The following is a 25,060-nucleotide window of genomic DNA, read 5'->3' as shown; positions in this document are numbered from 1 at the left end:
CTAGTAGTGATAAATTCACTGAACACTGCCATAGAGCCAGGGACCATTCTTAGCTCCTGACCTGTATTCGCTCATTTAATCCTCAAACAACCTTATAAAATGGGTACTATTCTCAGGTGAGAAAACTAAGGCAAAGAAAAAGAAGCAACATGCCCAAGGTTACACTGTTTAAGTATGCCTATAGAATCTATAGGTAACCCATGAAGCTACACTGGTTTCTCTCAGAATTTAAACTACCTGGATCTAAGTTTCCCACATCACATCTCCAAAAACAAGATAACATTAGCTCTCTATCCACTTGGTTAAAAATTTCTTTAAAAAAACAGGTCAAACTACTTCATGGTACATAAGCACTGTGCCATTTATAAATACAAAAAATCTCAGAATATCTTATATCCATCCAAACATTCAAACAACCGGTTAGTACATGCTTCACAGTATATACGGCCTATTCCATAACAAAATTCTCTCATTCATTTCCTATGTTATCTCTCTGGAATTAAACCAGAATAAAACACCTATAGCAATGTTTTCTAAGGATTTCTTTATTGATTGGCAACCCTCATGCACCAGAAGAAGCTGACAAGTTTTCCTTTCCTAGAAATTCTGACTATGTGAACACTAGAAGGGTACAAGATTGAAGCCTCCTACTCAGGTTTATAAAATAAGTCACATTTAAAAAACTGCAGGGAAATATAAATATTCAATCCCAGACCTTCCCCCTGCCCTGCGGCAGAAGGAAATATAATTTGGTCCTACGTATTGAAATAACCACATTATAAGAAAACAGATCCTGACTGTTTCTGGAAAAGGTCAAATTAGTTTAACAGCATAGACATGAGTTCGATAGCATAGAAATGAATGATTTGGTATGTGAATATGGGGAAGTAGCCAAATGGTCAGGTTGCAAAAGAACAAATGTGGAAAGAGAAAATTAGAAACAATAATAGCATCCAGGGATATCACTGAAAATGCATACGCTGGGAAAGTTCATTAAAAATATTTACCACTTGGATATGAGAGAAAAAAAATTTTCAGAAGTCTAAAATAATATAGCAAAAGGGAATTTTTAAATGTAAATTACATGGAAATGTATAATAACTGGTTTAACATAAAATAGCTGAAGGCCTGGAGGAAGTAAGGGAGTAAAAGAGAGCCCAAAAATTGGACATATCTGCCCCAGTTCCAGGATGAAGGAGTCACAAACCCATGGAAAGTTCGGACCCACCAGGCAGTGCACCTTGGCCAGGTCAGAGGAAGAGGGAAAACGGCCCATCCACTCTTCACCTCTCATGGAGTCAAAACTGCACTGTATTTCTCATAATTCAACCCCCACCTCCCCCTTTTTTTAACTGCAAAATGTTAGAGTTGGAAGAGAATTGAAATTAACTGAAAAAAAAAATAGTTGGGCACATTTAAAATAAAGGCTAATTCCATTCTCCCTTTTTCCATTTTCTCTCTGAGGAAACCAAGGCAGCTTGAACCCACACATCCTGGGTGATACAATCTGAGAAAAGAGTATCCCTGCTTAATAAAGCATTTCTCTTATAAATCTGGTTATCTACTGTCATTGTTATTGGTTTTCCTAAAACACGTTACCATAGAAAAAGAAAGACGTCACCTGATGTTTAGCCCTCACATTTTACCATATGGACTTCGGGGAATAGCAGGAGTCTTTCTTCGGCTAAGTGTTTCCCCTCAACAGAAGGAGAGAGAGAGGAAGTTCTCTCCGCTTAACATAAAAAGGTAACTCAGACTAACCTTCCTCAGGACAGAACTATGAAAGGTGCACACAAGTTCCCTAGACTCTTGACTCTGCTGGGTAGTGAAGAGATTCCGGAGAAAAGCACTGATTTGGCGTTCCCCGTGGATGGAAAGAAACACTTTCGTCTTCTACCAAGGTCTCCTTCTAGAAGAAAGCCCATAAATACGAAAGACTGCCTACGGTCGTTTCTATGCCAGGACAGGAATGAAGTTCCCACCGGAACGCCCTCTTCTCGTCTCAAACCTCTGAACGCTGGGCTTTCTCAAACCTGTGACTAACCACGGGCCTGGCCGGGGCCGGCAGCCGCTGGAGAATAATAGTCTTTTGTTAGAGACAGTGGCAAGGAAACAACACCCTCCGGACAGTTTTCTTTCTCTTCTAGACACACATCCCCTCTTTATACCCCGCGCCAGCGGTTACTGCAGCGCAGTTTCTCCTCGTCTGACGTAAAACAAAAACAACTTTTCACCTCCTCGCCTTCCCCTTGATCTCGCCACCTAGTCGCCACCGACGGTGGATTCCAGAGGAACTTCAGAACACCCGGGGTCTCTCACCTGATTGGTTACTTTCAGGAAAAAGATTCCAAACTTCACTTCTGAATCCCCCAGCGGTGTGACAAAAAAGCAAAATCACCGCCTTTTCCTGTAGAACTGAACACTCCCCATCTCTTAATCCCCGCGCAGAAGGGGCGGGCGGAGGCCGAACCTGAACATCCCTCCCAGCCCTGGGCCGGGAGTCGAGCCTCCGGGAGATCTCCGCTGGGGCTGCTCCAACCCAGCGCGGACTCCAGGCAGGGACGTGCCCGGGGACCGGGAGCAGGTGGGGGCCGGGGAGGAGTGTGAGCGCGCCGGACCCGTCGGAAGCCCATGGGTGCAAACTCTTCAGGTCCTTCCTGCGTCCTGCTCGTTCCCCGGGGGGCGGCAAGCATCACGAGGCCGCCCAAAGCCCTCAGGGACCACGGCGGGCATCAGCAGAATGCGGGGCTGGGGGCGGCGGTGTCTGGTCCCCAGGTCCCGTCCCCGCCCGGCTCCCAGTCCCCCCGCGGGCGGCACTCACGTATCTCTGCACGAGCGTCCGCACGAGGCTGCAGTCCATGGCTCCTCCGGCCGTGCCTGCCCGCGCTCAGCGCCTCCGCGCCCGGCTCAGCGCGCCCATGGGCCCGGGCCCGAGTGTGGCCGCGCGCCCCCGCCCGGGTCACGGCCTGGGCGCGCCAGGAGGTGCGGGGGGCGGCCAAGGCCCCTCAGCGCTCATGCCCGGCCCGCGGCGGCCGGCGCGGTGGTGGCTGCTCCGCGGTAGTGGCTTCGCGCCCGGGCTGCTGGCGGGGCGGCTGCGGGCTGGGAGCGCTGCGGCCCGGCCGGATCCTGCCGCTGCTCTGCTCCTCAGCTCCGCTCCGCTCCTCTGCTCTCTTCCCCTTTTCTCCCGGGTCCTCCGCCCGCCGCACCTCTCAGCCCTGCCTCCGGCCGCCCGGTCCCGACGCGCACGTCACTAGCGCGTTTGAGCATGCGCCCCGCGGCCCGCGGCCCCCGCCCCGCCACTGTCGCCCTAACACACTTAGGCACGCGCGTGCTCGGGTCACTGCTCCCTCCCTCGCTTTGCCGGGTCCCGTCCCCGGAGCCGGGGAGAGGAGAGGACCCTGGGGTGGAGGGCGGAGGCCCTCAGGTGCGGATGACTCCCTGTTGCTTCCGACTCCGGGCGCCCTGGCCCGGGTGCCGGGGTGGCTGGGACTGAACGCTCTGCAGGAAGGATCAGGGCGTGGGACTGTGTGCCAGGCGGAAGCCCCCGTCGGCCAGCGTACCGGGCCTCTCTCTCCCTCCGACCCGAAACTTCAGCCTCTCCCCAAAAGGCCCAACAATGGGAGCGAGATCGCGGGAGTACCGGAAGGGTGCCCGCGCGGCAAGGGAGGTGGGGACCCCTTAACCGGGGCTGGGGTCGCGTCTCCGTGGGAGTCTTTCGTGTGGCCTCTCCTGTTTTACAGGTAAGACAGGAGAGAGGTGTGCCTCAAGTGGCTGCCCAGGGTCGTGCAGCTTTTCTGCGCTGGGGCGAAAGTAAGCACAGGGTCTCCCACCTGGGAACCTTGCTCCTTTCTAAAACACGACCGGATCCATAGCCCTGGCCTCCTGTCCTAGGTCTTCAGAGCTGCGGAGTCACAGACACTTGTAATCCTGCGGGAGTGAGGGGTTGGAGTCAGCCTTAGAACCTGTTACGCCAGCCCCAGCGGGCAGCTCTCTCCCGGTCCGGCAGGTCCAGTTCTTGTCTCCGCCGCAGGCTCCGCTTGAGCCAGCGACCAGGAGGAGGCCAAGCCCGACCGGGCTCGGGGGAAAAATTCCTGCCTTACCCGGCCTCCAAATCCCGGGGAGGGAAGCAGGGCATACACTTGGTGCTGCTAGCTCTGAACCAAGCAAGGAGAACTGTTGCATCGCACAAACACCATGATTTCAATCATAGGGAATGTTTCTGTTTTCCCAACAGTGAAACAAACTCCCTTCTACTACACAATCGGCCTTGAATTAATTGATATACACTGTTTCCAACTTCCCTTCTCCTGGTGACAGCACGTCATCATTTGTGAAACCGGAGAGGCACAACACCTCCTTTGGCCGCCTTTAAGAAGCGCTGCCCCTGACACTGGCAGAAATGCAATTGAACGTGAATGTTCCCCTGACTGGCTGTGGAAGAGCATTATTATTGGACACTTTTTGGATTAGACACAGATGACTAGAAATAAGTACTAGTGAAAAGTAATAGTCACTGAACTATCTGGATTCTGAACTACTGTTCTTCGGTAAAATGCTCCAATTTTTGGTCAGCTAACTCATTGATTCCCCACTCTCTATCCAAATATACTCTCTGCCTTCTCTGTCCTGCTCTGCACCCAAAAGGCCTATGGATGTCATCAGTGGCTCTTCACCAAAAGGAGTACCAGCTGCAGGTTGGAGACCAAGGAGAGAGAGGCTGGGGTATTTCTTCCCTCCTCTCTGGCCTTGCTGCATCCTGGGCCTGGCAGTATCTGCGTGCCTCTGTGATGACAGTTCTGGTGGGCTTCCTTTTCCACGGCATCAGCTCGTGTCAGGCTCCAGGATCTCCCCCATGCCTCCTGAGGCCTGGCAGTGGTACCCCAGGGTAACTGGCTGTCCCTGGGTAACAGCACCCTTTGATGTGTTGTTGAGCCATAACTGCACTTACAGCAAATGACCCCTTCATCACAACCTCTTCCAAATCTTCTCCCAAGAATGCTTTCTGCCTCCTGCCAGGACCCTGACTGCTAGAGCTGGACGTTGACTAGACTTTGTACCTTTGCAAACTGTGACATTTGGATGGGGAGTGGGAGGGCACAGGCAGATTTCAGTTCAGGCTGCCGTCTCTCAGGATTGTCAGTTTCATTCAACGGTAAGTGTTCATTCCACATTGTAGTAGACACCATGGCTGCCAGTGCAGCAACCGTGCCCTCTTTTTCCGTGCTGGCAGAAACCCACCTTGGTCCAGCAATCCACCTTCTACCTGGCTACGGTAAACTGGGTCATGTAAGCTAATCTTGGTAACTCCATTTGTCTTCCCAAAATTGGTTTGAAACAAGTTTAAGCCAAGTTTCCTTGCTCTTAAAAAGGCACATAAAGAAGGAATACTCCTGCCCCGGCTGGTTGGTGTGGCTCAGAGGATTGAGTGCTGGCTGGTGAACAAAAGGATCGCTGGTTCAATTTCCAGTCTAGGGCACATGCCTGAGTTGCGAGCCAGGTCCCCAGTAAGGGGCATGCAAGAGGCAACCACACATTGATGTTTCTCTCCCTCTCTTTCTCCTTCCTCTCCCCTCTCTATAAATAAATAAATATTTAAAAGAAGAAGAAATACTCCTTGTGTCCTGTTGGATGTGCTGTCTGGCTCTTTGAAGCCTTCTTGAGTCTGTGACAGGAGGTAACCCAAGAAAAGCCCTCACTCTGGAGATGGCACCGTGGAAAGCAGGGAAGAGCACGGATCCTCAGTGACACCATTGGGCCATTCACCAATCCTACCACAGCCCTAACATGGAATTTCATATCATGAGAGGTAATAATATCCTTATTAAGTTGGATTTTTAGTTACTAGTGACTGACAGCATTTTAATTTTAAACCTATGGAAACAAACCAGTTAAGACTCTATTAAAGTAACAAAAAAATCCAACTCACCCCATGAACCAGTTATTTACTTCTATACAACAAACCACCACAAACTGGGGAGCTTAAACAATGTGATTATTATTTGTGAGGACTCTGTGGTTTGGTGGAATGGTTCTTCTACTCCACCTGCTGTTGGCTGAAATTGTTCATGCATCTGCATCCTTTCTGGGGACTCAGCTGAGCCTGGAAGGTTCGGATGGCTTCAGTCACATGTCTAGTGTCTCAACTGGATAGATGGCCTCTCTCTGCCCTGTGAGTGGTTTCTCAATGTTTAGCGGTCTAGCCTGGGCTGCTTTCAATGGCAGCTGGATCCCAAGAGGGTCAAGGAAGACACGAGGCCGCCCCTAAAAGCTTAGGCTTGGAAGTCCCATCACTTCCGTCAAATTCTACTGGGGAAAGTAAGTGCCGGCCCAGATTCAAGGGAAGGGGGCAGAATAGATTTCACTTCTTCATGAGAGGAGGGTCTTGCGTATAAAGGGATGAAGAATTTGTTAGTGGTCACCTTTGTAAATAATCTACCACACACGAACGATAACGGAATGTGTTGGTGCAGTGTTGGCATATGTTGGCAATATCACAATAAGTTCAAAGTGCAATGGCTGCCAGAAATGCCTGGGTCTGCATGTTTCCTCATTCACATCCAGAGGGAAAGAGAATTTTCACCATGATTGGGACAGCTAAGTCCTGTGCCCATTCCTGGTCAATCAGCCACTAGGCCCTTGGAGTACCATCAGATGATTGCCTTAGGCCTGGGTTGAGGGAAACTCTCTGATTAGTAAATGTCTAAAGGGAGTGGAATGAACTGAATCAGCTTTGGGTCATGACGACCTATTCTTGACCCACTAACAATATGGCTGCTTCACCACAGTGGACTGATGTGATAAATCAGGAGGAGACAACGAGCAGAACACAAATCCCAAAACTTAAATGAAATCGTCTGCAGCTGAATGCTCAGGCTACACCCACACTCACACTTGGTACAGACCCATAAACACCTGCTCTCCCCTCCTCCCCTTCAGCTCAGAGGAGACTAGGATGGAAACCAGGAATCTCAGATTCATTGATTTCCAAGTGGAAAAGATTTTTTTTGGAAATAAGGGAGGGCCAAAACTGGGGCCTTCTTTCAAAGACAGTACAAAACAGTTATCGTTGCTGGACTCTCAAGTGACAAAACCTGAAGCTAAAATCGATTACTGAAAACATGAAACAGGAAAGTGTGAGTTATTAACATGTTTCATTTTCAGGTAGGAGAAACAGCAACTACTATACAATCGGGGGCTTAGCCTCCTCAAGTAAGTAGTCTTACTCCTTCTAGCTGCTGGAGCATTCTGTACACCTTCTTGGGTCACTGTTACAACAGATTCAGAATTATATAGGTGCCATCTTCCCATGGCTGGTTTTAGAGATCTTCAATGGCAGGAATTCTACTTCTTGTACCTGCCACAGGCTACCCTCTCACCTCCTCATCCCTTTTGTCTGGCATCTTCTACCCCACCTTTTATTTGTCTCACAAAATCCTACTCATCCTTTAAGGTCACACTTGAATGTCATTTTCCCCTATATCTTCCTCAGATCCCTCTCAGTTCTAGTTACTCCCTCCTTTAGCACACTTAATGTACCACTTAGTGTCACTTAGTTATTTATCCAAAACAGTATTTCTAAACCCTGATTGTTGATTAACATCACCCAAGGGGGGGGGGGGATAAATAAACTAAATCACCCAGAGAGAATTTTTTTAAAATAGCAGTTTCCCTGGACCCCTCCTGGCAGCCTAGAAATTTTTTATTCAGTTGGTCTAGGTTGGAATCCAAGCATCAGTGTGTTTGAAAAGCTCCCAGAATCAAATGTTGAGACCCACTAATCTAAATGTTGGTCACCTGCTTTGAGTGTGATTTGTTGAGGATGACTTCTTTAATTGACTCTTATTTTTCTCCCAAGGGCATAGCACACAGTCCCTTGTACCCCTAATAGGTGCCCAATAAATGGCGAGAGGATTACATACCTAAACTGCTATTGCATCCACTAAGCATTATTATGATAGAATAAAGGAAGGGTGCAAAGTTTTCGCATGTGCAGGGAGAAAAGGTGTACAGCCAGAGAAGTCAGTCCAGAATGGATACCTGTAACCCTGTAGGAATGCTGTGGGGAACGAGGTCTTGGGTAAGAAATGTCCCTGAGGTTATCTTACTCCGCAATGTTCCGCAGGCCCATTTCTCCTGGAATGTGATCAAGAAACCTTGCTTCCCACACCTGGGAGGAGCTTGTGGGACAGTGTCTCTGAGTTACTTTTGAAAGTCTAGATTACCTTGGTCATTAACCCAGGTGTCAAAAAATGGAGTATGTTAACATTTCATTAACATTCTTAATCCAAAATATGTGAAGCACAAGTGGCAATCACAAACTAGCAGGATTCAGTCTTTCAGGTGAGGTTGGTGTGAGCTCTACCAGGAAAACTGTCACCAAATCCTGTGATTGGAGGTCATGCATAGGTTTGACTGGCAGAGGAATGCCATATTTGCCATTTTGACATCCATCCTGAGGGACCATGCATTCTGGGATTCTAGTCTTTGAGATTTTTTTTCTCCTCTGTCACTCTGAGCCTCTAAGAGTTTCTTCCTTCAGGCATTGAGACGCAGACCAGGAGCAAGTCCCAGGATGACTGCAGTCCCCAGATCCTTTCCCTCCACAGTGAGGTGTTCATTGCACCAACACAAAGGGGCCCCATTTCACCTCTCACAGTGCGTAATCAGGTAAAGGGATCGCTTGTCCCCAAACGAGCCCAGTTAGGATTAATTTTGCTTCTAAGTTTCCCATTTTCTCTTAGTTATTTTTCAGCGAGAATACATGAAAGGAAAATACGCTAAGAATTCTTTTCTCATTCCTTTTCATTTTCATAACCCCTTCCCTGCTTTTTTATTTTTCCTGAAGAGAGTAATTATATTAATTTCAGTTTTCTTTCGGGGGGGGGGGGACTATGTTCTTAAAATTACCAATAAGTCATGGAAGCAATTTGCTGTTCTCATTTATTTGAAAAGAAACTTTAAAATATTATTTCACCAAAGTAAATAAAATCTTAAGATATGTGAAATAGGAGTTAAACAGTAATTGGAAATTTAGCATTGTTGCAGGGAATTTGCATCTTTGCTCCCACAGGTCACTTTGACATTACGTAACTTCACTTTCCTGTATGTTCTATTTATGGACACTTTTTAGAAAACTAAGAAAATGCTTTCTCTTGTCCTTTTTTGTTTTTATAAACAGGAAGACAAAATTATTTGCCTTAAAATATCATTTATCTATCATAACTTAAAGAATATTTTATCAGTTTTAACTGCAAATTATCTAATTCTAATCAAAGAGGCAAACGTACATTAACAGACTTCATGGTTTTGAAGACATTATGCTGAATGAAATAAGCTAGATAGAAAAGGACAAATACTGTATGATTCCAATGGTAGGAGGTCCCCAGAAGAGTCACGTGCATAGAGGCAGGGAGAATAGTAGTTTCCTGGGGCTGGGGGTGGGAAGTTAGTGTTTAGTGGGTGCAAAGTTTCATTCGGAAAGACAAGAAGAGTTCTGGAGAACTCCCCCACCGTCCAGAGAGGCCGGCGGGGTTGAGAAGCATGTGGGGTGAAGGTGCTTGGGTTCTGGCCCCGGAAGGAGACGTTGACCCCCGCATCCCACCTCTTTAGCCCCAGCTTTCACACACATCGATTAGTGATGATGGGACAGAGCCGGTGCTTCAGAGGGTAAAAGACACGGAAGTATGACACATATTTGGTTCCCCCAGCTTAAGGGGGACCATCAGGGGTTCATGGTCAGCACCGAGGATCAGAGGGAACATTACTAAATGTCATCATTTGTGTAATTTGACACATATTAGATGATCAGCAAATGTTAACTTTCTTCTCTATTTCATCCCCCCCAGGGGATGTACACCCTTATCTCCTTGCTTGCCGCATCCCAGGACCTTAAATAACCTACACTCCCCTTTTGAAATTCCACAGAGTTTTCATGTTGCAGCAATTACTCAGGCATGTCCTGCCCTGCCTCACATGTCCTTCCACTGTCCCACTAGGTCACTCCTCCTGTGACCTTTATCACTCAACCTGGCTAACTAGACATGACCTTTGTCACAGTGTCCACCACAGTGGACTCTGCTTTGGACCTGTAGGGAAGAAGCCCAGGCTTGCGTATCTTCAAAAGGCAGATACCCTGGTTAAGGGCCAGTGCCTAGAACAAAATGGAGAGACCTGTGGCCAGCACATCCTGACAAGGTTCCAGGACACACTGATATTCAGGGCTGTCTAGAGAGCACCCTCAAACCTTGGTTCAGCTCTCAGACAGACTCTCTGAAGCTGCTGCATTAGACTCTTCTGTGGGGATGGCATTTGGATCAATCTAAAACAACACTTTAACTGGAAATGGAAGAAAAAAGGCAAAAAATGTATGGTTTTCTTCTGTGTAATCCTGCAAAGGTGCATTAAAAGTTTACTTACTGAATTACAATAAAAAACTTTGTTGATATAAAAATGTATTTCAACTTTAACCAAAGGCATGCATTTGCATACCTTTAAAATCACACAGAATTAGCTGGCTTATAATAATAACCAAACCTCCTTCCCTCAACTCCAAATCCTTTTCTCCAGAGACAATCACTTATACCTCTTTGCTTTTATTTCCTTTATTGCTTCCATATTTCTAAACAACGTGCTGATCAGATAATTCTTTAAAAATTAGAAAGCATCCATTGATTTCCTACTAAGAATGATAAAGTATTCACCTCTTTTCTACTCCTATGCACACCTCCCCACCACTGCCTATCCACATAGAGTTTTACAAGTCTTCATTAAGTCAATATTCTGTGTATTAATAATATCATATTGTTATGAGTAAATATTGCATGTACTACATGCTACCCCTGCAGTGTTATGTATTTTGACTGCATTTCCTTTCTTATACAACTTTTTTCCTTGAAGGTTTCCTTGAAGAAAATGGAAGGTTCCATTTTCTTAGTTTTCTTTTTTCTTTTAAAAAAATCTTTACTGTATTTTTTTCTTCTTAGTTTCCTATATACTTACCACTAATGCTCACTCAACTCTGACTGCTGTAAAACTGCTCTCAGTGTGATCACATCAGTATCGGCCAGTTTCATCTTTTCCCCTGGAGACATCCTCTGGTTACTCTCTGAAGTCCAACCGCACCCCAGGCTGGTTACCTTCTGAGCTTGTTGCCTGCCCTTGTCCTCGGCTTCACTTCACCAATGTCTTGGAATTCCTTCCATCGCTCTCATGATCTGCTTTTGTTTGTTTGCTTTTTTTCTGGATCTCATGATACCTCCTTTCTTGATGTATTTCTTTATTTTGGTGGAAGACATTCTCCAGTAGCTTCCTGGGGAAGGATACATAGAAAGTAAGTGTTAGAAGCATTGTTTTCCTGATGTTATTCTTGATGGATAATTTGACTGGGATATAGCCACAGGGAGGATATACTCATCTGAAAAATGTTGAAGGTAGAAGATGGCGGTAGCAGAGTTTTTAACCTTTCCAAATGCCAACAGTAAAACAGAGCATTTACATCGCCAACCCAAAAACCCATGAACCATATTTACAGTGATATTAGATGACAAGGTATCCGTGGAACCCCCCAAAACAAACAGTATATTACTAAGGGAAGCTCTCATGGTGCACCAGAGGTACTGGAATTTTACAAATTAGTTACTAAATAAACAACTTTTTTTAAAAAAAATTAAGCAAATTGCATATGGAAATTTCTTAAAAATGATATCTCATTTGGGGAATTTCATTTTAACTAAAAGAACTAATTGTTCCAAATAGCCAATAGATTTAGTTTAAACCAATCAGTTTTCTCTAGAAATTATTTTCCAATAATTGTCTCATGTTTTTTAATCTAAACTATAAATGGAGGAAGGCTTACCAATGCTGAGTAGAAATGATCACTTTCTGGGTTAACACAGCAGGAGGTAGTAAGACTGCAGGGCTTCTGCTGGTGTGGTGTCTGTTATAAAAAATGAATGCCTGAAGCTTCTATGCACTGGGAGAGGCTACAGCAAGGGGTGCTTTCTTCCATCTACTTTTGAAAGCCTTATGAAGATAAGCCATTGTGCAAACTCTTCAGCCAGAACCCAAGCATCCTGAGCAAACCCTACTGCAGTGTGGGAACCTGACATGACTTCAGGCTTTGAAGATAAAAATAAATTCTTTTTGCCCCCCACTGGTAAAATTAGAAACTTAATTAAAATGCCAACCAGTGCAGCCACAAATTCCACCTACCAAATTTGAAATGTTAATAATAATAATAACTTAGCACATGTACTAATTTCCATCTTCAAAACCCTATATGAATATCATTTTCCCCCGTCTGTTAGGAGGGAACATGAGGTAAGTGGCAAAGGTAAAGTCACAGAAAATGAACATGCAGGTTGTCTATGATTGCGTTAAGAATATTCCATAACCTAATAGGTAACAAGTGCTTCTCTATGGGAACTTCACCAAAGATCATAGCTTTAACTATTTTAAGTGCACTAGGAGATTTTGGATCTGCTCTCAAATCTGTTGGGGTGATAACAAAGTTCTTTGATACCTGTTTGGGCTCTGCTTTTATGTTGTTTAGAATTCCGTGTAAATAAAGAATGGAAAAAGAAACAAATTTAACTTCTTATTGGTTTTATTCTTGAGAATTTGGAAACTATGTAAGTACAAAACAAGAGGCAGATGAAGCCATGGGAACAATTGGTCTGAAATGAAGAAAACTCAGAATCTCTTGGCATTTCTTGAACCCCACAGTGATCAAAGCTTTCTGTTTCCTACTTGAATTTCCTCTCTACCCTATGCATCCTCCTTTATTTCCTTCCACCCTCTCTTCCCATCCCCTCACCCCAGGATCCACTTGTTGAATGTCTATGCCCGAGGCACACTGGTGAGCTGGGGAGGGCTGGGTAAATAGACCTCATTACAATGTCATCAGATAAGTGGGAACAGGTAGGGAAGAGGAAGTACCTTTTGTTCACCTGATATGTGCTGTATAAGAATCAATACTCCCTAGACTTCTTAACGACAGACAAAAGAAATGCTAAGAGCATTGTGGCTTTCTGGTCCAACTGAATACTAAGTGGCTGCTTAGGGCCTATTTTTAAACCCTATTATATGTACAGTACAATTACGGAATAATGTTACCTTTGTGAATTTTACTAAAAAGAATTTGACCTTATTTCTCAATTGATTGTTACTATATTACAATTAAATATTAAATATATCTAACTGCTTTTTGTGGAATAAAACCTGAACTTCTCTATCCAGTTTTCACAGACTCATGATCTGGATGATCCCTAACTATTTAGCTAGATCTTCTTTCATTCACCTACATTGTTCTTTCATCCCTCTGGAACATTCTTTGTCTTCCTGTGTGCTGGGCAAACCTCATTAGATCTTGAAGAATGATCCTTGCCATTAGGAATTTGCTTCTTTCTCTGATATTGCTGAAGGCGGACTCCCACACTGTGTCGTACACTCTCTGTAATTCCTTCCCTTCTGGTGGGAGTTGAACCTGTGACTATGAACCCCTTACTGTGCCAGGATATCTCTCCTGTGATTAGGTTATACAATATTGAGCAGAGATGCACTCTTGTTGGCTTTAGAGGATGGCCACATGATAGAGAATGGCAGGCAGACCCCAACAACTGAGAGCAGTACTCAACTGGCAGGCAACAAGAAATAGGCACCTCAGTCCCTCAACTGCAAAGAACTGAATTCTGGCTACAACCAGTGAGCTTGGAAGGCCCTTCTGAGCCTCAGATGAGACGAAAGCCCTAGCCGGCACCTTGATTTCAGCCTCATGAGACCCTGAGCAGAGGACTCTGCTTACCGTAATCAGTCTCCTGACCCATGGAAACTGTGAAATAACAAGTTTGTGTTATTTTTAGCACCTAAGTTTGTGATGATATGTCATGCAGCAATAGGAAACTAATGCAGGTATCCCATGGAACTTAGTACAGCGTTTTCTCATAGCACTTTTTCTGCTAACTTATAATTATTTGATTATACAAGCATGCCTCTCTCTCACAGCTTTTGTGAATTCTTCAGTAAAGGCCATTGCCATTATTTCTGCACCTGGACGATGATTACCAGAGCACACTTGACGCAAGAAGGACCTGTTCAGACAGATTCCTCGGACATCTGCTGCACCCTCCCTGCTTGTTCTGACTGCAGTGCCTTCCCTCTGCCTGCCAGGACTCAGCTCATGTTCCTCCTTAGTGAGCCTGTTTTAGGCATGTTGGCCAGTTTGGGAGCTATTTAGCATTAACATTAAGCACCTTGCCTGCTTCCTACCAGCCCTGGTCTCCCTCTTGAGGCGTCCCATCATGTGTGGTCTTGCATGAGGAATAATTCCCAGCAGTCCTTTGGGTAGGAGGTTGTTCTCTACTTCATTCCTTCTATAGTATCTGGTGGGAGGGGAGTGACTTATAGTGTATGGAACATAATGTCATGTCTGACCACAGAAGATCAGTGAGAGGGTCCTTCCCACTCTGCTCCCTGATACAGAAAGTGGGTGACTTTGACCATCACTCATGACTTTTATCCTTGGACAAGTGACCCAAAGGCAAAAGGAGTATTTGCAGATAGAATACCTCACAGCAAAAACACCAAACCCAGGCCAACCTGTGATATAACCACCCTGTTCCCAGACTGCATGGTGGTTCTCTGAGCTCATCTTCTAAGCCTGACCTGGTAGGCTCCTCTGGTTCTGTGAGCCCAGTATCCTTCCAGTGAATTCTTTTTGTCCCATAAGATAATATGATTCCTGTCAACAGCCCTGGTAGATTCACCTTCCCCGGTTCTATTGGCCATCAAATGACTGTTTCTTCATGAAACATCTATAGATGTCACAGTGTCAGCAGTAACTCTGAAGCCAGACTATTGGGTTCAAATCCTAGGTCTGCTTCTAAACTAACTTCCAGACCTTGGAAGGTTGCACATGCTCTCTGGGCCTTGTCTGTATAATGAGAAATAATGACAATCCCTACTGCATAGATTATTTCAGGACTCATGGATTAACATGTGTAAAGCTCTTGAAACTGAGCCATTATGTATTTTGCTATTATTTCATTCTATCTGTTTGACTATGGGCGATGTTATTTTTATATTGTTTTATATTCCAACGTAAATGTAAAGGTCCCTCAGGTAAGAAGCTGTTCTTTATTTCCAATCCCATCAGGGCCCCAAGCAGAGAGAGAGTACACGGTATGGCATGTGTCATAGGACCCATGACCACAGGTACTTCCCCAACAGGAAGATTGCACCTTTCCCTGGATCAAAAAGTCTTGCCAGGTGTGGTTTCTAGACAATACTGTGACAGGTGCTCTGTGCATTCTGTACTCTCTTTCAGATAAGGCTCTAGATTCTGATGATTCTAACCCCTGTGTTTATTGCATCCCTGCAGGGAACTGATTGAAGCCCTGGTTACCTCTGTCCCACTTCCTGCCTGATTCAGCAGCTTTTGCCCACCTCCCCTAACTCTCTACACCTGCAAATCATTTCTTAAAGCCTCAAGGAAATAGTTTCTGCTTCTCACAACACAGGGTGGCTTGGATCCAGTCCTATAGCTTTCTATTCAGACTACATTTAGGGGCAACAGTTGCCAATTAATATAGCTGGAGAGAGATTGAAAATATTTAACTATGAGAATGACATCCACTGTGATTATCATATCAAATGGACCAGGGTGAATGGACAGTATTGACTCCGAATGCAGCACTTGCAGCCAGAACAGAACAAGAAAATTAAATATTTGTGAATGACCAAATTTGGTTTTAATGTAATAAATTAATAAAATGGTGAAATAGGTACTTAGAAAAACATAAGATTGGTTAACATGGCCCAAGAATGGGATGGGGTAGGATGGAAGAGAAAGAAATGGAAAAGAATAGGAAGGAAGGGAGGGAAAGGCAGGGGAGGGAGGAAGGGAAGGGAAGGGATCAATGGAACTTTATGGGAAAATGAAAACAATATTGAAGGGCCATGATGGCGAATCAAAGCAGCGAACACGTTGTGGCCATGGTAAACTTGGACTTAATCTTTCTATGAGAGGATTTAGGAGAAGTTGATTTATGATACATCAGGCAGAGATCATAATACTACATTTTGGTGATTTGGGACCCTTTATGACCAGCTAGACATTCAAATCATGCTATGGATCAGAGCTTTATATAAGCTGTGATTTGAGGAAATGTGGTCCCACAGCAAACTTTCTATATTGTCTGAAGAGTGGGGATCAGAAGAAGTCTTGCAGAAAGAAGAGGACAAGAATTAAACTGTAAGGATGGAAAGTGGAAAGGCCAGTATTGGAAACCCTGTGATGACAACACTAGGGTCTCTGCAGCAAGTCATTTAGATGAAAAGATGGATTGACTGGGAAGTGCATCAGAGGCAGGAGTGAGCATGGGGCTCAGGACCCGGCTGGCTGGGGCAGTGGTAGTCCCTTCCTCAAAGGATTGTTGTTAAATTAGTTAATCCTCACAACTATATTATTAAAGTGCTTAGAACAGTACCTAGTTGCTAGTACTTATTACATGATTAAACGTTAGCTGTTACTACTTGATGCTGTTTTACAAATTGCATTTGACATAACAATTAAAACCACCAGCCTGAGAAAAATTCTTCATCATAGCTATAAAAGGCAGTACACATGACACGTAATTTTTGTGAACATGGCTAGTTATGGTGTGGCAGGTTCCGGGAGCCTTCTTAAGGGGGAGCTGGAGAATGACCTTCACCTTCTTCTTGGTCCCTTTATTCATCCTGCTGCCTGAATCATGAGGGGGCTGACACCTGGGCATGGAAGAAGGGTAGACCGGAAGGGATCTGGGACCCTAGGACCCTCCAGACTCTGTTTATGTGGAAGAGAATTATAAATTCTTATCTTACTGAAGCCGTTAATATGTTGAGTTTTGCCATTCTTATCTGAACCTAATCTTAATACTTTGGTCAACACATTCATTGTCATCCACACCTGACATGCAATGTAGACTTCATGAAATGAGTAATAATTCAAGTGCCTTTTCCTGTCACTCAACGTATTTGGGATATAAACAAATATTAATGCATTATTAACAAACTAGCAGACCACATAAAGCACAGATGGCTAGACTTGTTACAAACTACATGCATTAATCATGATGTATTTTTCATCTTCTAGTACTCTCTTATATAATGACAGTATAAGTTTCTTTTTTTTTTTTTCCTGGTAAATCGACTGATACACTGCAAATGAGGTGAAACTTCAATGAGGATTCCTGAAACAGAACTTTCAAATGTAAACCAGTTTAATAAAACAAATATGTCAAGTACAAATAAATTTTAAGGTTCTGTTAAAGGTCTCAATAAGCTTCTTTTTGTGAGGACCAACTTAATAAATATATACATAAATAAATAAAACTGATACAAAAAAGGCTAATGATAGTTCTAGTTCAATGGGATTCTTCTTTGATAAAGACATAACATGACCAGAAAGATGAACTCAATAAAGTATACTGAATAAAAACGATAAGCAGGCAGGTCATAAACCAGAGAAATAACTTTGAATGTCTAAATTTGATGTATACTTTATGAAGGCACTGAGAAGCATTTGAAAAATGTAAACTTTCAATTTTTCACTTATAATATCTAAAATAATGATTGATAAGAAGTTGGTAAGTAACAACATTAATGAATTTATCTGTTTATCCATTCTTACATCTTACTCATTTAACAGCTCCACATGTAGCACCTGTGTGCCACACACTGTACTAGGTTGAGGGATGGCATTGGGTAGAAAAAGTTACAGACCTGTGCTCCTCAAGTCTGTAGTCCAGGGGGGAGATAACAGCAATCACCTCATCTTTAAAACAAATATACAGACCAAACCTGGGTTAAAGGCTCTGAAGGAGAGTGACAGTCTCCCATGTTATCAACCCAGCCTGGAAACATCAAGGAAGCTGTCCCTGAAGAGAGTGACAGGTGAGCTTCTAAAGCATTAATTCACTTTCACAAAGCCAAAAAAGAAAGAAAAGAAAAGATGGCTTCATATTTTGTGAGACTGATCATCCACATTTCTCTTGATTTTAGAGGTCAAATAGTAGCTCATCATTGGGATTTTGTCATGTTCAAGTCTAGAACTATGTTGAACCAATCTTAAGGAAATGAAGAGGGATTAATTTTTTTTAGATTTTATTTATTTATTTTTAGATAGAGGGGAAGCGAGGGAGAAAGGGATAGAAACATCAATGTGTGGTTGCCTCTCATGTGCCCCCCTACTGAGGATATGGCCTGCAACCCAGGCATGTGCCCTGACTGGGAATCGAACAAGCCACCCTTTGGTTTGCAGGCTGGCACTCAATCGACTGAGCCACACCAGCCAGGGCCCAAGAGGAGTAAATTTTTTAAAAAGTGCCTCGATGTCTCTATTTTGTGCAATTTGAATTCTGTTCTCAGTACTCCTGCTTCAGAGCAGAGCTCCGCCCTGGAAAGGCATTGTTCACAGGTCACAGGGTTAGACATGCTCCTTCAGATTTTGCGATGGTCACATTGCAGCCACCTGAAAATTGGAATCTGCGGGCCCCATTCCTGTTTGGTCTTCTGTTGTTTTTTTCTTGCTGTGCCTTCTGTTTAGGACCCACAGCCACTTTAGGTACCCCATCAGGTGTCCCACTACTTTCTCTTTATGGTTTTAAACTCAGATAATGATACCACACTGGTTTTCTAGTTTTTGGTGATTTATTCTTACCTGCTCAATTTTGGGAAGGTAGAAAGACCTTGCCACTTAGTTTTGTTGTAGATGTTGTCTGTGGGTTTGGGGGGCAAATGACTTAACTTCTTTGAGCGTCCAGTTTCCTTCTGTAAAAGGGGCTAATACATAAATAAGGTGCTGTAAGAAATGCCTAGCTCAGGGAACACACTTCATAAATATCATTTCATTGTAACATTTAATGTGAAAATGCTACAGTTTCAACATTGTACAATTAAATTTTCTGCTCAATTTTTAAGTTAAATTAACAGTAAGTTATTTTTAATTAACTGAAAAGATGCATACATACAAATTAAGTTTAAAATTTGAAAGCAGTAATAAAATTAGGAAAATACAAAGCACTAAAGATATGTATTTTACTAGCTAGCATATGGATGTATTTCTGGTATAATCTGAGACAACATTAAATACATCTATATGCTTAGTTTTAGAGTAAAAAAAAGTGGATATCACCCTGGTTGGTATGGCTCAGTGGGTTGAGTGCCGGCCTGAAAGCCAAAGGGTTGCTGGTTCGATTTCCAGTCAGGGCACATGCCTGGATTGCTGGCCAGGTCCCCAGTGCAGGATGCACGAGAAGCAACCACACATTGATGTTTCTCGCCTTCTCTTTTTACTTCTCTTCCCCTCTCTCTAAAAATAAATAAAATCTTTTCTTAAAATGTGGATATCAAATTTTTAAACTACAGCTATAAATATTTCAATCTGATCAATAATAAAAATTATTATTTTTAATAATAAAAGTAAATCAGTTAAATTTGTATTACATAAGCTAGTGATTGTTTTTTTCCAGTAAGTTTTGTTTATATTGACTACCTGACTGGCTATGATAAATTGTTCTAATAGTTTCTTAAAGAACCCAAATCACATTTTAATCTTTATTTGATGGTATTAATCAAACTTGATTTTGGATGTCCTATAACCCTTGAGTTTCAAAAAGACATACATATGTTGTTAATACTGTTTCAAAGGTGTTCCTGTGTTGGTTGAGAAAATTGCTACAAATAGCCAAACCAATACACCAATAGCTAAATTAATATTAATAGCTAAACTCATACACAAAGCAATGAATACTCTTAATTGTAATAAAGAAAAATAAGCATTTTTTTTCTTGACCAATATTCTTAAAGTAATGAGAAAACTTTTCTGATCTCAATATAACAACATCTGGCTCTGGTCTAAGAAGATAAGTTAAGCTTCCATACAGCATATTCTTTTTTAAATGTTTTTAAAAAGATTTTATTTATTCACTGTTAGAGAGAGGGGAAGAGAGGGAGAAAGTGAGGGAGAGAAACATTGATTGGTTGCCTCTCTCATGACCCCAGCTGTGTACTTGGCCTGCAACCCAGGTATGTGCCCTGACCGGGAATGGAACCAGCAATTCTTCAGTTCGCAGGCAAACGCTCAGTCCACTGAGCCAAACCAGCCAGGGTGCATGTTCTGTTTCTTTAAAAAAAATCATTAATGCGTTAAATAGAGACCAAAGGAAGACAGTACATAGCTTATACCAGTTGTTCCCAACTGATGTAGATTTTGTCCCCCAGGGTACGTTTGGCAATACTGGGAGAAAGTTTTGATCTTCATGACTGGGGGCGGGGGTGTTACTGGCATCTAGGGGATCCTGCTAAATATCCTACAGTGCACAGGACAATTCCCACAAAGAAAAATTGTTCCAAAATGTCAATAGCGTCAAAGCTGGAAAACCTTATCTTACAGTGATCTCTTAGGTATGAATGGACTCGTAGGCCTAAGTTAGATGTCAGAGTTGCTTTCTCTCCCACAGCACGCCCATTTCAGAGGTCAAACAGCGGCCTCAATCCAAACTACAGTCAAGGCAGCATACACAACATCACCAAGATTTGGAGACATGAATGACCCTCACCACTGGGATTTTGTCATGTTCAAGTCTAGAATTGTGTTGAACCAGTTTTAAGGAAACCAAGAGGGGTTAATTTTTAAAACATGGTTAATATTATTTTGTCTCATTGTTGCCATCCATTTGGGCAAAAAGAAGAAAGGAATTAAGTTTTACTTGAGAATCATTGGCAAAATGCTGTATAGAGCACATTTTGATTCATTATGTGAAGAAACGTTCTAACAGGCCAATCAGAGCTGATGGAATAGACCACCTGGCAGGTCTTAAGGTGTTTCCACCAGAAATGTTCAGGTATAGGATGGGCAACCGTGCAGAACTGCTGCAGAAGCCATCCTGATTTAGGAGAGTTGATTGTAGGGTCTTTAAGGCTTATTCCAACTTTTATATTTTTGATTTTAAAGTTGAATTAGGATGGCAATCAAGACTCTTAGGGAAATGGACTTCCTATAGGCCTCTGAAAATAGCAATGAGCGTTTGTGGAGATCTTCAGCAGGTTTGGAAACACCATCCCAGACTTCACTGCATTTGATAAACTAATGCTATTGATGTTCCAGTTGTACCCCTAGCAGATAGAAGCCATGGAAGAGGACCCTTAGAAGACAAAAGCCATGAACAGTAGAGGTGGAGGTGAGAAGCCAAGGAGATAATAAGAGGCACATGCAGGGCAGGTATGAAAAGGAGCAGAAACTGATGGTGCACCACTCTCATAGCTTAAGCCTCTATCTTTCCTATAAGCTTGTTTATTTGGAAGTAAACACTTAACAAATTTGAGTCATACATGAACTGATCAAAGTATATAATACCAACTTCAGAGCCCTACTATTCTGAGCAATATATAACAAGATCAAGAAAATTTTATTTACTATAATTCTTGTTTAGAAGAGTATGTTTTCAGAATAAATACTTTGTTATGCTGCCAGAAGTAGTATAGCCAAGCAACCAAGCATGCTTGTTAAACTGCTCTGCACAAGGCAGGAAGGACTAAATTTGCTCCTAAGGGACACACTGGCTATTTCACTCAGCATAGAAAAGAAGGAGGAGAGGAACTTGTCACTGAACTTGGGAAAAGCAAATGTTGCCACTTGAATCTTCAATATGCACAGCCCCCCTGGTTCCTGTGAAACTGCTGCTGCGGGGATCGGGGAAGGAGGACAGATTCCTTTTCATGACATTTTTTGTTAACATTTACCCACAGATTTTTCCAAAAACCTTTTTTCAGTTGAGGAGAAAAAAGTGATGAATGGAGGGAAAGTGGCTCTATTGCTGGATATGATGTTTAAAGATGGTGAAATTGAAGAAACCAACTTAGATTATATGCTTTTTTTTTTTGGTGGGTGACAGTGATCTTGTGGCGTCCCTTGTGATGTGAGGTGTTGCACTGCATGGGGGAGAGACAGGGCGCGCGGCTCGGGGAGCAGCCTCTGGGGTCGTCGCTTGTCCCAGGCCCCGGCAGCAACGGCCGCGTTGCGGGCATGGAGTGTGCCGCCCGGTGCATGGTGCTCCCAGGATCTGAGGGATATCATCCAGGGCCAGCTGAGATGGGAACGGGGCTCTGAATCCCACAGAGCCCATCCCGGGGTTGTCAGGGATGAGGGGGATAAACAGGAGTCCTTGCAAATGCTTCTTTGTTTGCTGGGAGAGGGGACGTGGCACATCCCTCTAGTGGTGAAGGCCCCAGTCCTTTGTTCAAAGGTTTTATTGAAAAGGTTATCAGTGGGGCCAGGTAACAGGAAAGCATAGGTTATCTCATTACATCCGTATATTAGTGTTCACAGAGAATGGGTGATGTTTTGAAGAAAACAAATGGCAGGAACAGACTGATTTATGTGGGTCTGAGAGGAGACTAGTAAACAAGAGAGACAACTAAACTTGAAAGCATAGTAAACATAACAGTGCCCAAGGGTATAGGGTTAGGGTCTATGAATAATGTAAATTTCCTTCCCAGCATGAGCTGGCTAGAGCTTTTGAGGGAAGAACAAAGCACACTTTAAAGAGTTTACTTTTAAGCCTGATTTCCCCAGGAACCCCCAGATCTGGTTCAGAACTGATTCCTGTATTGTTTCAAAGCCTAAGCCAGGTCGGGGGAGGGAGCCACCAAGAGACAAGGAGACTTCTTTTGAATAGAATGAGGACTCTGGCTATGTCCAAGCCCAAGCTGAAGGGTGCGGGCCTTTTTTGCCCTTTCTCCGTGTCCCCCAATTTCTTGTCTGCTGCCAATATTCGATCAGCATCTGTCTTAGGTTGTATACCTCAGCTTGATATAACTTACCCATCATTGATTACCAATCATCCATGGCAAAGCAGAGAAGCAGGAGCTACGCCCCTGCTGGGGGGACAGGTTATGGCTCCCCAGGAGCTTGTTTCTCCAGGGCCTTCTGATTATTTCCAGCCTTGGGGCCCTCCAGCCTGTCAGCAGGGTTACAGTTCCTGAAACCAGACAGGGCGTTTCCCCAGCAGTGAGGCAGTGCAGCATCCATTTAGGGAGCCGTAGCCAAACAGATAAAGGTCATTAACAACAACAGCAGACTCTATTGGTGCTCCTTGGGGAATGTCAGAAGGGATCCATCCCATAAGCTGTCACTTTTTGCAATTCCCTCTCTTTGTGTCTCACAGCTAATTGTGCCTTCTTTGGGCTCTTTCTCCAGCTGAAGCTGGAGCTCCCACCAAAAGACACGAGGGCTTCTGTGCCCTCGTCCCCGCCTGGTTCTTCCTTCTCTCACTAATAATTCTTCATTCGCCCTCAGAGGACAGTCTTCTCAACAGAAGCAGCAGTGCCTCCCAAGGTGTGTTTGAGAGGCATTTTGGTTGTCACAGTAATTGAAGAGGGTCAGTGGTGCTGCATGTCATCGAGGAGTCTTTAATGGCATTCTGGTTGCTCACACAGGTAAAGAGCCCCTTTCTAATGATCTGAGTCTAGAGCTTACTTCATTTTACATACTAACCCAAAGTACTGTGTGTGGTTTTAACATGCAAACCAGACACTTGTTTTTTTAAATTGCCTTCACACCTACCACTGTTTTGCCATTTTCCTCTATTTCTTGCACATTCTTGCTTTTGAATTAAAAAAAAATCAGAACAAATATGTTAAAGTAAGAGTCTGACTACTTTCTTATGTTTTCTAGTGTGATCATAATTGGGAGTTTACATTCTTAAATATGTATTATTTTATTATAAATTACTCTTTTCCCTTATATTTCTTTGAATAATAATTTGGGCACTATATAGGTTTTTTAAAAAAAATTGTGTGTGAGGGTAGGTCATAGCATGTGTGAATTTCGTTTCAGGATAGTAAAGGTGGGCATCCCCAGCCCTCCTTGCTTCCTCTGCTGACCACACAGTCCACCTGAGAGGGTCCAAGACGGGGCCGCAGGTCCAGGAAGGGGGAGGGGAGGGCAGGGATAAGAGAGCAGGGATAAAAACGGAGACAGACAGATCATAGCACAACTCAACATTTATTCTTTTATCCTTGTCACATGTGTATGTAGTCACTTTTAGATAAAATATCAGTTCAGTACAACTTATATTAAGGTCATGTTCTCTCTGGTTTCCATGTATAAAATATATTGCCTTAAACTAGTGAACCTGGTCCCAATAGCTTCATATTTCTTATGTGCTACGGTACTATACGTATATACATAATATATAATATAAAGCTATATACCATATATACATATATATTCCTCCCTTCTCCCCTTCCTTCCATCTTTCCTTCCCAATATAGCTGCAAGTATCAAATTTCCACTTGATTTCCTGCAGTCGACTCCAAGTAGTTTCCGTTAAGCTACCTGAATAAAAACCATTAATTGAAGACAGAAAATAGCCTGCCATCTTATCCCTTTTAACTTTATTCTTTCAAAGAGAAATTAAGAAATAAGAAAGCACATACAAAACTAAACACACTAGCATTTGCAAATATAACTTCTTAAGTTGCTTGCTGGTGCCGTAAATTATTTAACACGTGAAATTAAACCTTCACACAGAAGCCTGGGAGCTCTGATCATGCAGACACCGATAAGTCAATAGTGAAGTTCTGTCAGTATCTGAGCCTGGCTAATGCACATTCCAAGAAGCACTTACTGCTATAAATACCCCTCGAAGGACAGTGGAGGTTTGAGGCCATCCCCGTTCAGGCTAGTGGTATGAATCTTGGCAGACATGTGGTAGCTGAAAGCTGATGGCCCCCCTCCTCATCACCCCCTCCCTGCCACCCTACCCCCACCATCAGAGAGGTGGTCTGTCAGGGCGCATGGATGAGATACCTGCGGTTGGTAACATCGTCCTCAAGTCAGTTGATGTTAGCCCAGCACAACTGTGGTGTGACTCTTAGAACGCTGGGCCCTGGCTTCCTCTAGGAAATCCCTCATTTCATGGCAAGTGGGGACAATGGCTGCCCTGGGTCTCTAAGTCATTAGCAGAAAGACCCCCTTCAAAATGTAATACCTGTCTCTTGCCCCTCTTTTATTCCACCC

General features: G+C 43.6%; 1 protein-coding gene across 5 annotated transcripts in view; it reads right to left on the bottom strand.

The window, feature by feature from the left end:
* Window positions 1-3,239, bottom strand: part of ATP11A (ATPase phospholipid transporting 11A) — a 144,178-nt gene extending 140,939 nt beyond the window's left edge. For all 5 annotated transcript variants that reach the window (XM_054565873.1, XM_054565877.1, XM_054565874.1 and 2 more), the window contains exon 1: window positions 2,822-3,239. In XM_054565873.1, coding sequence (XP_054421848.1) covers window positions 2,822-2,860 — 39 coding nt within the window. In that variant the 5' untranslated portion in view covers window positions 2,861-3,239. The remainder of the gene's footprint in view (window positions 1-2,821) is intronic.
* Window positions 3,240-25,060: the final 21,821 nt, after the last annotated feature.

Source organism: Pteronotus mesoamericanus, unplaced genomic scaffold, assembly GCF_021234165.1.
Source record: "Pteronotus mesoamericanus isolate MK-2021 breed Mesoamerican mustached bat unplaced genomic scaffold, CSHL_Meso_final contig_169, whole genome shotgun sequence".
NCBI classification, from domain to species: domain Eukaryota; kingdom Metazoa; phylum Chordata; class Mammalia; order Chiroptera; family Mormoopidae; genus Pteronotus; species Pteronotus mesoamericanus.
This window is presented reverse-complemented; position numbering and strand designations above follow the sequence as displayed.